The 12,337-nt window shown below is 42.4% G+C and overlaps 1 protein-coding gene across 2 annotated transcripts in view; it reads right to left on the bottom strand.

Moving 5' to 3' along the window:
* Nucleotides 1-624: 624 nt before the first annotated feature.
* The window catches only part of LOC136874461 (patj homolog), a 225,551-nt gene continuing 213,838 nt past the window's right edge, over nt 625-12,337 (bottom strand). For both annotated transcript variants that reach the window (XM_068227912.1, XM_068227911.1), the window contains one exon: nt 625-732. In XM_068227912.1, the coding sequence (XP_068084013.1) occupies nt 696-732 (37 nt within the window). In that variant the 3' untranslated portion in view covers nt 625-695. The remainder of the gene's footprint in view (nt 733-12,337) is intronic.

A 12,337-nucleotide genomic window follows, 5' to 3' on the forward strand; every position in this document is an offset into this window, starting at 1 on the left:
TCTGCATTTGGCTTGAGACTGGCTTGACTGCACCAATGGGAAAAAAAACCTTTCCAAGGGTAGGGATTTGAAGATGAACCTCCGAGCTGACAGAATCGCGCCGTAGAAAGTACACTATCAATTAGTCCGTCCCCCGGTGTAGGGGGCAATGCGTTCGCCTGTCACCCGTCGGCCCCGGGTTCGATTCCCGGCTGCGTGAGGGTTTTTTTATTGTAAGTGATTAATACCCCTGGCCTGGAGACTGGATGTTTGTGTCGTCCTTAAATTTCCTTTCCTCACATTGAACATTCTACACTTCCTCTATTCCAGTTCTCAGCATGGCTTTCAAGTAACCAAAACTATGTCTGTAAGTAAAATGAATAATTAACTATGAGTTGTCAAAGTTGAAAAGTCCTTTATGGAACATCCTGTAAAATTTACACATATTTCGTTTATTTCCTAATACGGGCCATTCCACTGCTCACTGGGCTACTCTTAAATTTAGATAGATTAAATATATCTAGAATCCAGGTCTAAAACCAAGCAATCAAACTAGTAGTTTTACGTAACTGTTGATGTCGTGATCGTAGCCGCTGAACCTCTAATTTTACACGGAATCCGAACCACAGGGAGTGATTTTTCATTTCAAATATTCCACATATACTGGGCGGGATTCGAACAGCGGCCACTTTGGTGGGAAGCCAGTGACAAATCCATTAAGCCTCAGGCTCGTAGTCGCACATCCATACGTCACTGCGGACAGAATACACTTATTAAATACTCTCCTCTTTAAGCAGTGTGACATTATTATTGAATATTCTGTTTAGTGTATTACGAAAATGTTAATCCAAGAACGCCCATATAGAGAAGTTCCCATCCGTGCAGGTCCCAAAACATTACATGCTTTAGCTCATTATTCTGAAAACTGCATGCTCTATCTTCATGTCTTTCACAGTATTACAACCCATGATAAATCAGCAATGAAATGGCAGTGGAGAAATTAACCAACGAAAAAATAAAATTTGATAGCGTAATCTTTTAAAAGTGCGTAATGCCCATACAAACAGGAGAAGCTTTTTTTAGTTAAACGCTAATGGAGTTTTTAATATCAACAACGGTCATTCCGCAAGCCAGAAACTGTTTAATCTCCACACTAAATGAAAATGTTTATTTGTATTCTGTGTTTTCATAACATTAGCCCCTGTTAATTAAAAACGATCTACATATGGCCTTAAGTTTAATAACTTTCTAAAAAAGTATTCCCACGTTGTATTCAGAATTGAAGTACGTCGCTCTGTTCTGATGAAACAGCTAAACATTTCATTCGGATAATACAAATGTGCAGGAATTCCTTGATGAAGACTTTGATGTGGTAGAATGTCCATAATTACACATCTGAGATCAGTGTAGTTAGAATTAATTTAAAAGAAAAACACTCGAACGAAACTGTGTCGGGTTCACGCCTTAAGAACACGCACGGCGTGATAGGTAATGTCGAAATGTCAGTACGCGTTTAAAATGTTACTGATGACACTTTTTCTTAATTCCAAATGCATTCACACAGCCTCAAGACAATAATTCTGTAATATGAGAAGTAACATACATATGGTGAGAGTTCGACGTTAATATTACACGCGAAACTTAAATATTTGTAGCATCCAGAGTCGTGACATCTTCTATGGGCAGATAATCTAGAGTGAAATGAGTATTCGTGAAACAGAACATGTTTAATTTCCCCCATTGGGGCAGTAAATGTGCTCTGCTGGGGCTCCATTAGTCCGGAACTCGTCTTAGGACGCTCAGCTGCCTTGATTTTCAAAAGCTCCAGATAAGACTTTTGACGTTTAACATTAGTAATTTTCCGACTTTTTGGAATTCTGACAAGCCACTATATCCTCTTGAATACGTTTCCCATAATTCTGGAGTCATTTATTCTTCATATATGTCGCGATATTTTAAGAAAGAGACCTATTCCGGTCTTCTTCACACAACAATTTTCTCAAGTGTTCACTAATTGATCTTTTTTCGACGTACACTCATAGAAATCACTGAGACGAATCAAAACAAACCTCGTAAGAGACGCCAGGACGCCGGAATCCAGAGCTACACTGTTAGCCTACGCGATTTTGACACCTCAAGATGAGATATTGAACACTATTGTCGCACCTGTTGTCTAGACATGATTTCGATTTTAAATCTTCCATGGTTTTTGTAACGCTCACCGGCCGAATGATCGTTCCGAAACTATACACGTATTCTACGTCACGAAGTCACTGTAAACAGTGTAGACAGGTGTTTTTTTTTTATCTGCTTTTAAATTTATTGTTAACTACGTTATATTCTGCTGACTCTGTTTTAGTTTGTTTTGTGTATTTTTATGTGTTTGTTAATGTTTAACTTCAATGATATATATGATCGCATTTCAAGGCAATGCCTTATTCTATCTATTTTCTCCCTCATTTTATAAGAAAATAAGGCATTGCGAATTAGATCCACTAATCATTTCAAATTCATAACCATTTTTCATTACCATTTCTTTCAAATTATCAGCGGATGCATTTTAAAATTCTAATTATCATTACATTTCATTCCACCTCGTACCATTAGAGGCCGATGACCTAGATGTTAGGCCGCTTTAAACAACAAGCACCATCGTTGTAATCTTTATGCAAACACTCCTGTAGGCTTGATACGATATTTTCACAATCAGACAAAACAAAACAAAACGAAAATGAAATAAACCATATCAGTTCCAATACCTGAATATCTGAAAGTGACATAGCATTCTTATTTTAAAGTCTACTACTACTACTACTACTACTACTAATAATAATAATAATAATAATAATAATAATAATAATAATAATGGCCTAGAGGCCTACTGCAGGTCTGTCGAACTGACTCCTACAGGCAACCTGCGCGTCTGTGATGACGGAGCCCTACCTATGATGACTTCTAATGCTGAAGACCCAGTCCTCGAGCGAGAGGGATTTAAAATTAAGGTTAAAATCCCCGACCCGGCCGCAAATCGAAATCGGAACCATTTGGACTAACGGACAGCATGCTAACCTTTTAACCATGAAACAGGGCAAATGGAATAATGTTCTAAGTTGAAATAAATTATAGTTAGTTCTTATGAGTTTCGAGTTGACATTTGAGCGCTGCCTTTTGGTGGAGGCTAAGTGAATTAATAAACAGCCAATCATAGGCAGCCGATCGCTCAGATATAGCGCGTTAGACTCTAGTTCCGGTTACCAGTGTTGTCGGTCTGTTGTTTTCTGTAACCACGTGCTATCAGCTGTGTGTTGTATTGAGCTCGGTTATTTCCGCGGTCTTCGTCAGTTCACTCGGTCATTCTTGACAGAGCACCAACACTGGCGGCTACAAATAATGAGTTAATTGAGCGGTTGAAGGAGTACAATATTTCGGTTCGCGATAACATAAAGAAGGGGGAACCCGCAGACCTTGCGAAACAAAACGCCCTAGTACCCAGTCTACGTGGTGGATTAAATAGCCAGGTGAATGAAACCTCAACAGACGATGACAATGCGGACAGTGACTCAGAAATGAGTGGTGTATTCCCCTTGTGGGATTTTTTCCTTTCTTAAGAGAAATTGAATCTATCGGCAATACGAACTCTTCTAGATGGTGAGTCGAGATTTTATATCATTTTCTGGCGTTTTATCTGTTCGAGTATTGATCATTTTTATCTTCTAGCCTTGTCCTAAATATGTTGTGTTACTGTTCATTTTATGTGAGTTGTGCATTTTTCTACAAAGAATAATTGATTCTGGACTTATATTCGAGTATATACATTTCCGTTCGTGTTGTGTGGTGGTAATCAGCTGTTTGTACTCGTAACAATTTGGCACCAATGTCTGACTTCTGGCTAACTGACTAGTCGAAAATCGTAGAAACGGAACTACAGTTATAAGATTACTGAACGTTATTTTTACACAGCAGGATGTTTCAGGGCAGTATGCTTTCTAATAATAATAATAATAATAATAATAATAATAATAATAATAATAATAATAATAATAATAATAATAATAATAATAATACCAACGTTCATGACAACTTGGGAAGATACTTCGATTAATGGACAATAGAAAATAATACTGGAAAATAAAACTAACCATCTGAGTACAAACAACTAAGAATTCCAACCAGAGCAATTGCAACAATTATATATAGGTTTGTAGCAGTTATTTACTGTCAACTTCTAAAATTATGTATAATTTGAAACATAGATGAACATAATTCTGAAGCTGCAATTTATGTGTTGGCAAAACACTTCCCTTTATATATAATATTTAACATCTCAAAACTGAATGAGAGACACGTACCTTTTGGTCTATATTTAAGTAAAAATTATATATTAAATTTTTCTAACGAGATTCTTTTTCCTCCCACTTTTCTACGGCTTATCTCCTGACTCAGCGAAGTAGCCACTCTGTTTTCACCACTAAGTTCCGCGGCAAAGAAAACAATACAACTACCAACGCCAACTTTCTCTGCTTCTTCCTTTTCCGTCTTGGCCTAGTTATTATAGAAGCTGAGCTGAAATTTTCAAGATATTTCCAGGAAGCTGTCAAATCTCAGTGAAGGGTTTAATTTGATACCTTTGTGCTGCCAGTTCTCAGAATAATTAGTCTGAATGTTGGAGATGACGGGATTAATGAGGCATCTTGGCAGTAGCTGTCGGCGGGAAATGGGATATTCTTCTTAGGAATCCCCAGGAAGTAGTAATAATAATAATAATAATAATAATAATAATAATAATAATAATAATAATAATAATGTCCGCCTCTGTGGTGTAGTGGTTAGCGTGATTAGCTGCCACCCCCGGAGGCCCGGGTTCGATTCCCGGCTCTGCCACGAAATTTGAAAAGTGGTATGAGGGCTGGAACGGGGTCCACTCAGCCTCGGGAGGTCAACTGAGTAGAGGTGGGTTCGATTCCCACCTCAGCCATCCTGGAAGTGGTTTTCCGTGGTTTCCCACTTCTCCTCCAGGCGAATGCCGGGATGGTACCTAACATAAGGCCACGGCCGCTTCCTTCCCTCTTCCTTGCCTATCCCTTCCAATCTTCCCATCCCTCCACAAGGCCCCTGTTCAGCATAGCAGGTGAGGCCGCCTGGGCGATGTACTGGTCATTCTCCCCAGTTGTATCCCCGACCAAGAGTCTGAAGCTCCAGGACACTGCCCTTGAGGCGGTAGAGGTGGGATCCCTCGCTGTGTCCGAGGGAAAAGCCGACCCTGGAGGGTAAACAGATGATGATGATGATGATGATAATAATAATAATAATAATAATAATAATATGATTATGATGATGATGCTTGTTGTTTAAAGGGGCCAAACATCGAGGTCATCGGCCCCTAATGGTACGAAATGAAATAACAAAAAGTTCAAATTCATCCACTGACCAAAATAAAATGAAAAATGTCATGAAGAATGAATGGATGGACATGAACCCAACAAAAAAAAACCAAAAAAAACAGTGGATCAGACTCAAAAAAGATCGTAGTATTACTGACCAAGGGACCACTTATAAAGCACAATGATGCTTGATGTCTAAGGGGTGCAAAATCCACGTCTAAGGCCCCACAGAATGGTACATGTCGCGAGTAAAGTAGAACCATGGTATTTGTCATGTTGGGGTACTAATCAAAAGTAGCGAAGACTCACGGTGTTCCGCACAAGATGGTACTACTCACATGTATTGCACTTCGTACAGGGAACGCAGACCTATGGTGTTTCTCACACAATGGCGCCACTCATAGCCAATCCAAACCGATAAGTTTCCTCACCTAGGTGTACTAACCACACTATCCCGTGGTGTTCCTCACATAGTGGATACTAATCACAGGCAACGCAGACCTACGGTGCCGCTCATACAGGGTGAAGCGAAATTCGCGCACTCGGGCGTCGCAGCGCGACTCCTCACATGCCAGCAATAAAAATAAAAAAATGTCTCTCGCAAAAGTTCGTCCTGCGAGTATATCCGGCAGAAAAAGAACGCTGAAAAGTGGCAATCTGGCAACACTGTAACCACATGTAGGGTAACTACCTCTGTCAGCACATATTAGCCGTGCTGTACAGTTGGTGCAGTGGACAGAGTTTTGGGTTAGCATGCAGGAGCTCGAGGGTTCGATCCTGGGTTGAGGCGCACTTTTTTATTTGCTAATTTCCATCGGACACTACATACTGGAATACAGTAAGACAACGTTTCTTAGGTCACATGTATCCTACATTTACAAAATATAGTAAAGCTGAACACGTTGTAACGCATCTAGTAGATGAAGACGTGCGAACAAATTCACGCCCACGACGTGGAAAGGGCGTCTTTCAAAGCTGACCAATGAAAACGAATGTTCGTCCATTTCTAGGATCGTAGTATGTAAGTGCAAATGGTTTCTAGAGGACCCGCTGCAATCGCTGTTGACGATTAAGATGCTAGATACCATACCACCTGGACTACATTTACGAAGTAAAAAACATACGCCTCAAACCAGGATCGACCCCCTCGACCTCCTGCATGCTAACCCAAAACTCTATCCACTGCACCAACTGTATAGCACGACTGTTGTGTTCTGCCAGAGGTAGATACCCTACATGTGGTTACAATGTTGCCAGACTGCCACTCTTCAACGTCCTTTTTCTCCCGGATATACTCGCAGGACGAACTTTTGTGGGAGACATTCTTTTATTGCTGGCATGTGAGGAGTCGCGCTGCGACGCCCGAGTGCGCGATTTTCGCTTCACCCTGTATAGCGGTACAACTCACACGCTACGCCCAGACCCGCGGTGTTGCTCACATGGGTACGACGCACGGGTACTGGAAACCCCCACGCCAGCCTCTTTACTGCTACTAATCACAAACCTATTTCGTACCTAATTTAGTGGTACTACTCGCAGGTACAGGCAACCCATGGTGTTCCCCGCATGATGGTACGAATCAAAGGTAGTTTCATGGTTCTAATTCAATCATCCCTTGGTCGCTCCTTTTAGTCGCCTCTCACGACATGCAGGGGATACCGTGGGTGTATTATTATTATTCGTCTGCGCCCCCCACCCACAAAGGGTAAAGAGAGAGAAATATGAAGAAAGAAGGGATCCGTCACTTCGAAAAATGAAGTAACGGACGAAGAAAGGCAAGGGCCACGAAGGGCGTGGAAATGAAATACTCCCTAGGCCTCGAATGCTCTAATACCATCGGGGTCGGAAAAGAACAAGAGTTGACCAAGGGAGGTCGGATAGGATAGACGAAAGTGAGGAGCCTGGCACAAGTAAGTGGAAGCAATGCCAAGACTCAGCTAAGGGCCCCGTGGTCGCCAATCCACACTCCCAAGTTGAGAGCCCCTTGGGCCCCTTTTAGTCGCCTCTTACGACAGGCAGGAGATACCGTGGTTGTATTCTACATGTGCGTCCCCCACCCGCAAGGGGTAGTGTGTTTGGTCCGCGTGAGGTATTTTATTTTCCTCAAGTCCGCCGGCAAGCCGGTTAGGATCCCCCTTTCCGCCACCTGGGACGCGCAACGTGGGAGTATTACCTCTCCCCCTGCTACGCCAGCGTAGTAGGTTCGTGGAATAATAATAATAATAATAATAATAATAATAATAATAATAATAATAATAATAATAATAAGCAAAAATATAACAATGTCAAAGTTTAACTCATCTCTACGCCGATTGTTCTGCGGGTAAATACTTTGTTTTATACTCATTCAATGTGTTCAATTTTTAATTAAGCCATATTTAGCCTTAGATTCCTTTCTTTATTGATTTGCTGTCATCCGGCAACGTTGCCTCACACTGCTCACGGGCATTTCCTTCTCGCTGTTAGTTTGCTCTACGGCTACTAGTGTGCGTCAGTGCCTTCACCACAGGAGCTGCAGCTCCTTTCTCTCTCCGATCGAATGCACGCTCCGCAACTCTATAAAGTGACCGACAAATCCGAGAGAAATATCGAGGAACTGAACGAAAATCATCTTAACTTTGCCAAAACTTTTATACAAATGCAGGAAGCCAAAATTTTTAATATGTTTCGTGCTACGAACGTGGGTGAATAGCTTTTCTCTAGAATGAAAACTGTCCGAGACTAACCAGTGCGCACAACCTGACTCCAAACGTTGGAAAACTCACTCAAAAAACGTCGGGAATAAATGGAATAAATACGTCAGTATTTAAACTGCGTGCCGTTTGGAATGCTTCCTTTTGGACTGTAATACATTCATCAAACTTGTTTAAATGTAGGTTCATCATTTTTTCATTATGTTCAACGTCTTGCTGAAATGTTCATTAGGTTTGTTATTAACGGGAATTTTTTCACTAACTTCGACCGGAATAAAATGACATGACATTATGATACAGTATTCTAATTCATAAACATAACTAGTACCGGGCGAGTTGGCCGTGCGCGTAGAGGCACGCGGCTGTGAGCTTGCATCCGGGAGATAGTAGGTTCGAATCCCACTATCGGCAGCCCTGAAGATGGTTTTCCGTGGTTTCCCATTTTCACACCAGGCAAATGCTGGGGCTGTACCTTAATTAAGGCCACGGCCGCTTCCTTCCAACTCCTAGGCCGTTTCTATCCCATCGTCGCCATAAGACCTATCTGTGTCGGTGCGACGTAAAGCCCCTAGCAAAAAAAAAAAACATAACTAGTCTAGTTTTCCTGTATTCCTGAATTATGTCGCAGCTCGTCTTGAAAACGTACGCCCTGGAAACATTTTCATGGCATGCAAAAGAAAGGAAAAGTTGCTCAGCTGCACTGCCTCCAGGCGGTTGGTGATTTACGACGGGAAGGCCGTATCCTATGTTTCCTCCGTGCACTTGGTATGCACTAAATCGCGCCATGCGGCCCGCGCGGCAAGCGTGGTCACTGGTGCCAGCAGATGTTGCCCTTGGGCAGCCCCGTTGTGCTGGCCTGCTTTAGGAGCTCCTTCACCTGGACTTATACAGTACTCCAGTTGGAAAATAAGCATGACTGTGTTGCAGAGAACTCCTGACATTTATGCAAAATGTCAAACAGCAATGTTAGAGGCAAGTATCCCTTACAATTAATTCACTCAGTAAGGTACGACTTTAAAACATTAGCGCCAATACATCCTTTGTATACTTAGCGGCATGCCGATAGTCAAAGGATAGCAGTATTTACAGGTAAATAATCGGTGGCGCCACTGTACCGTAACGTCCTGGGAGTGCTAAGACCTGTATCAGGTGTGATCTGATATCTCCAGAGCGAGTGAAAATTCCGTCTGTGCTGGCCGTTGCAAGGCGACGTGTGTTATCGTCTTTCGGACTGGGTACGATAGTGGGAGCCAGACGGATGGAACATCCCACTGCGGCCATTTAAAGTACCCCGGTCGACAACGTCGCGTCTGTATCGGGGATACCCCAAGTAAGGCATTACCACCCACAGCGAACAGGGTAGTGGTCGACCACGGATGCTTAATGACTGCGATTGGTGGCGTCTCGCTAGAACTGCCCGGGGTAACAGACAAGCCACATGGGCTCAAATAACATCTATATTCAATGCAGGAGGTCACTGCAGCGTTCTTTAACGCCAGTGGGATATGGGAGCAGAATGCCCTCAACACGACGACAGCGGGCACAGTGTCTCACCTGGGCGCGTTACGCCGCTAAATGGACTCTGGAGGACTGGCGACATGTAGCTCGGAGCGATGAGTCGCTGTTCCACTGTTCCGGCAGGGTTCGGATATGACGCACGCCCCACGAAGCCATGGACCCCAGTTGTCAATAGCCTGATCAGCCGATCCACATAAAAAAGTCGTTGACCAATAGCTGCAACGCTGAACTGCTTGGTGACCACTTGCAGCTCTTCATGGACTTCAAGTACCCCAATAACGATTAGATTTTCCAGCAGGATAATGCACAGTGTCATCGCGCCCAAGTTGTCCAGAATTGGTTCGAGGAGCGTTCTGGAGAGTTTCGACGACTGCTACAGACACCTCGTTCACCTGATATGAACCCTGTAAAGCATGTTTGGGACGTGTGTGTAGCTATCCAAACTAGATGGGTCAGAATCTCTCCACGGATGTTTCTTCCACTTATGGAATCGATGCCACCACGAGTTGCTGCACTTGGCCGAGCTAGATCAGGGTCTACACGATTCGAGACACCTATCCCATGATTTCTGTCATGTCAACTGCCTTAGAATTGTCCGTTTCGTCGTCATCGGTGTGAAATGTAATTAAAATTGCCTCTGAATATATATCGTTCTATTTTTCAATGGAAATGAACATCTTCAGATGGAAAATTCAGAGACTACGATGTGGTCACGATAGAAATTGTAGTTATCAGTTCTGCGTACATTTCCTGACATAAAAATCGAGTGAACATTGTATGGAAGAAACAGCGCTAAACATTGTACACCTCTACCTGTCCTGTGATCTTTTGTAGTAAAATATACAGGGTGGCGCACGAATAGTTGGCGCATTTACTTTTAGAATAACAGCTTTATTTTTCCCAGAACACTAATGAAATTTTAGACACAGGTAGCTTGGATCCCGGAAATACATTTCACTTTATCACACGTTCAGTGTGGCCTCCACTACTGCCAACAACCTCTTCGAGACGAGTACACATGTTTCTGACGATTTTGCGGCACAGGTCTTCATGAATTTCACTGGAGAGCTGCACAATCTGAGCACGCATTTCCATGCGACGTTGAGGTCTTGTATGGTTTTTATGTAGCCCAAAATCGCACACTTTGTTTATTAACTGCCCCGTTGAGATGAAAATAGGCTTCATCAGAGAGCCAAGTGTTAAACAGTACTTAATCTTTATCTTGAGTACTGCAATCTCTTCTACCCGTGGAAATCTTTTAGCATGAGTTGTACAGTCATTTTGTACAGGTAAAATAATTGAAGGTTACCGTGTAACATTCTTTGAACTGAATAGCGCGATATTCCACTTTCTCTTGAAGCTCCCCGTGTTGACTCGTTTGGGCTGCTCTGCATGGCTACCCTCAGCGCAGCGATGTTTTCAGGAAACCAAACTGCTGGTGCACGTGGTCGCTTTTCTTCCTTCACACTGCCTAGTTCTTCATTCTGTATAAGCAAAGGATGGTGTTCCTTGCTGGTGTCCACCTAGTCTGAAATACAGCTCGAAATTGTATTTGTGTCGCCGTAACACTTTTCGATTCACAACAAAAAAATAACTGTTTTGGCTCGCTGCTGAACTGAGAGTCGGCGGTGGTTGGCCATTGGCTGAAAGCTCACTGGAATTCAGGCATTCGGAGACAAAACAGCAGTGCCACCTCTACAGTTATTTCCATGAAACAGGAGAAGGTGTGCGCGAAATTTGAACAACATAGTACATAAGTTGCTTTTTTTTTTTTTTTTTTTTTTTTTTTTTTTTTTTTTTTTTTTTTTGCCTTTCATACGTGTCAACCATTCGTGCGGCACCCTTTATGTAGTCTTACTCTCTAGTAAAAATTTATCCCATGTACAGGCTGCAGAAGATGTTTCGTAAATGAAAGGACAGCTGGTGGGAACAAATACAAGTACTGTGAACATAGAAACCAGAGGTCTGCAGTGATTAGTTAAGGCTCAAGCTTGAACGAGCCACACTGCTTTTGCTGACGTGTTGTCCGCGTGATCAGTCTCTTCCTTGTCCCTAGAGGAATGATTTTTTCGCATTAACAATAAACGCGACAACACATATTTTGAAGCGATTTTGAGACGTCTTAACTAATCATATGATTCTGCTCAAGAAAATACAGTTCGTTTTCGCGAATTACTGCGAATTAAAACGATAAGGTCAGCTTAAAGCGAAAGTTACTTAACTTGCTAGAAGTGAGAAAATGAAACGAAATTCATGAAAAAATAATGAACTAGATGTTATATTCCAACATCACGCGCGTGAAGGGAAACGGAACGCAGACCAAGGATTTCTTAATTCGACAGAAGTAACTGCTTGTTTTAATACTGCAGAAAAGCCCGTAACGATATGGCTTTATAGGGTGAAAGCCATAGCCATGTAGGGTGAAGGGCAATTTGTTATGTAATCTTGATTAGAGCTATGTTGCAGTTCTAATCAAAATCACATAAGAAATAATGCTTCCTCTGTGGATGCGTGGTAGAGTGTCGGCCTCCGGATCCCAAGATAGCGGGTTCAAACCCGGCAGAGGTAGTCGGATTTTTGAAGGGCGGAAAAAAGTCAATTCGACACTCCATGTCGTACGATGTCGGCTTGTAACAGATCTCTGGTGGTACATTTGGTATTTGCCCGACAAAATTAATTAAATCTCCGCCATAGACGCCCAAGAGAGATCCGGTTTACTCTGTCTGCCAGCTAGCGGACCTAGAGTAAAACCAGAACGTCGAAATT

The sequence above is a fragment of the Anabrus simplex genome, chromosome 5 (genome assembly GCF_040414725.1).
Source record: "Anabrus simplex isolate iqAnaSimp1 chromosome 5, ASM4041472v1, whole genome shotgun sequence".
In the NCBI taxonomy this organism is placed as follows: Eukaryota; Metazoa; Arthropoda; class Insecta; order Orthoptera; family Tettigoniidae; genus Anabrus; species Anabrus simplex.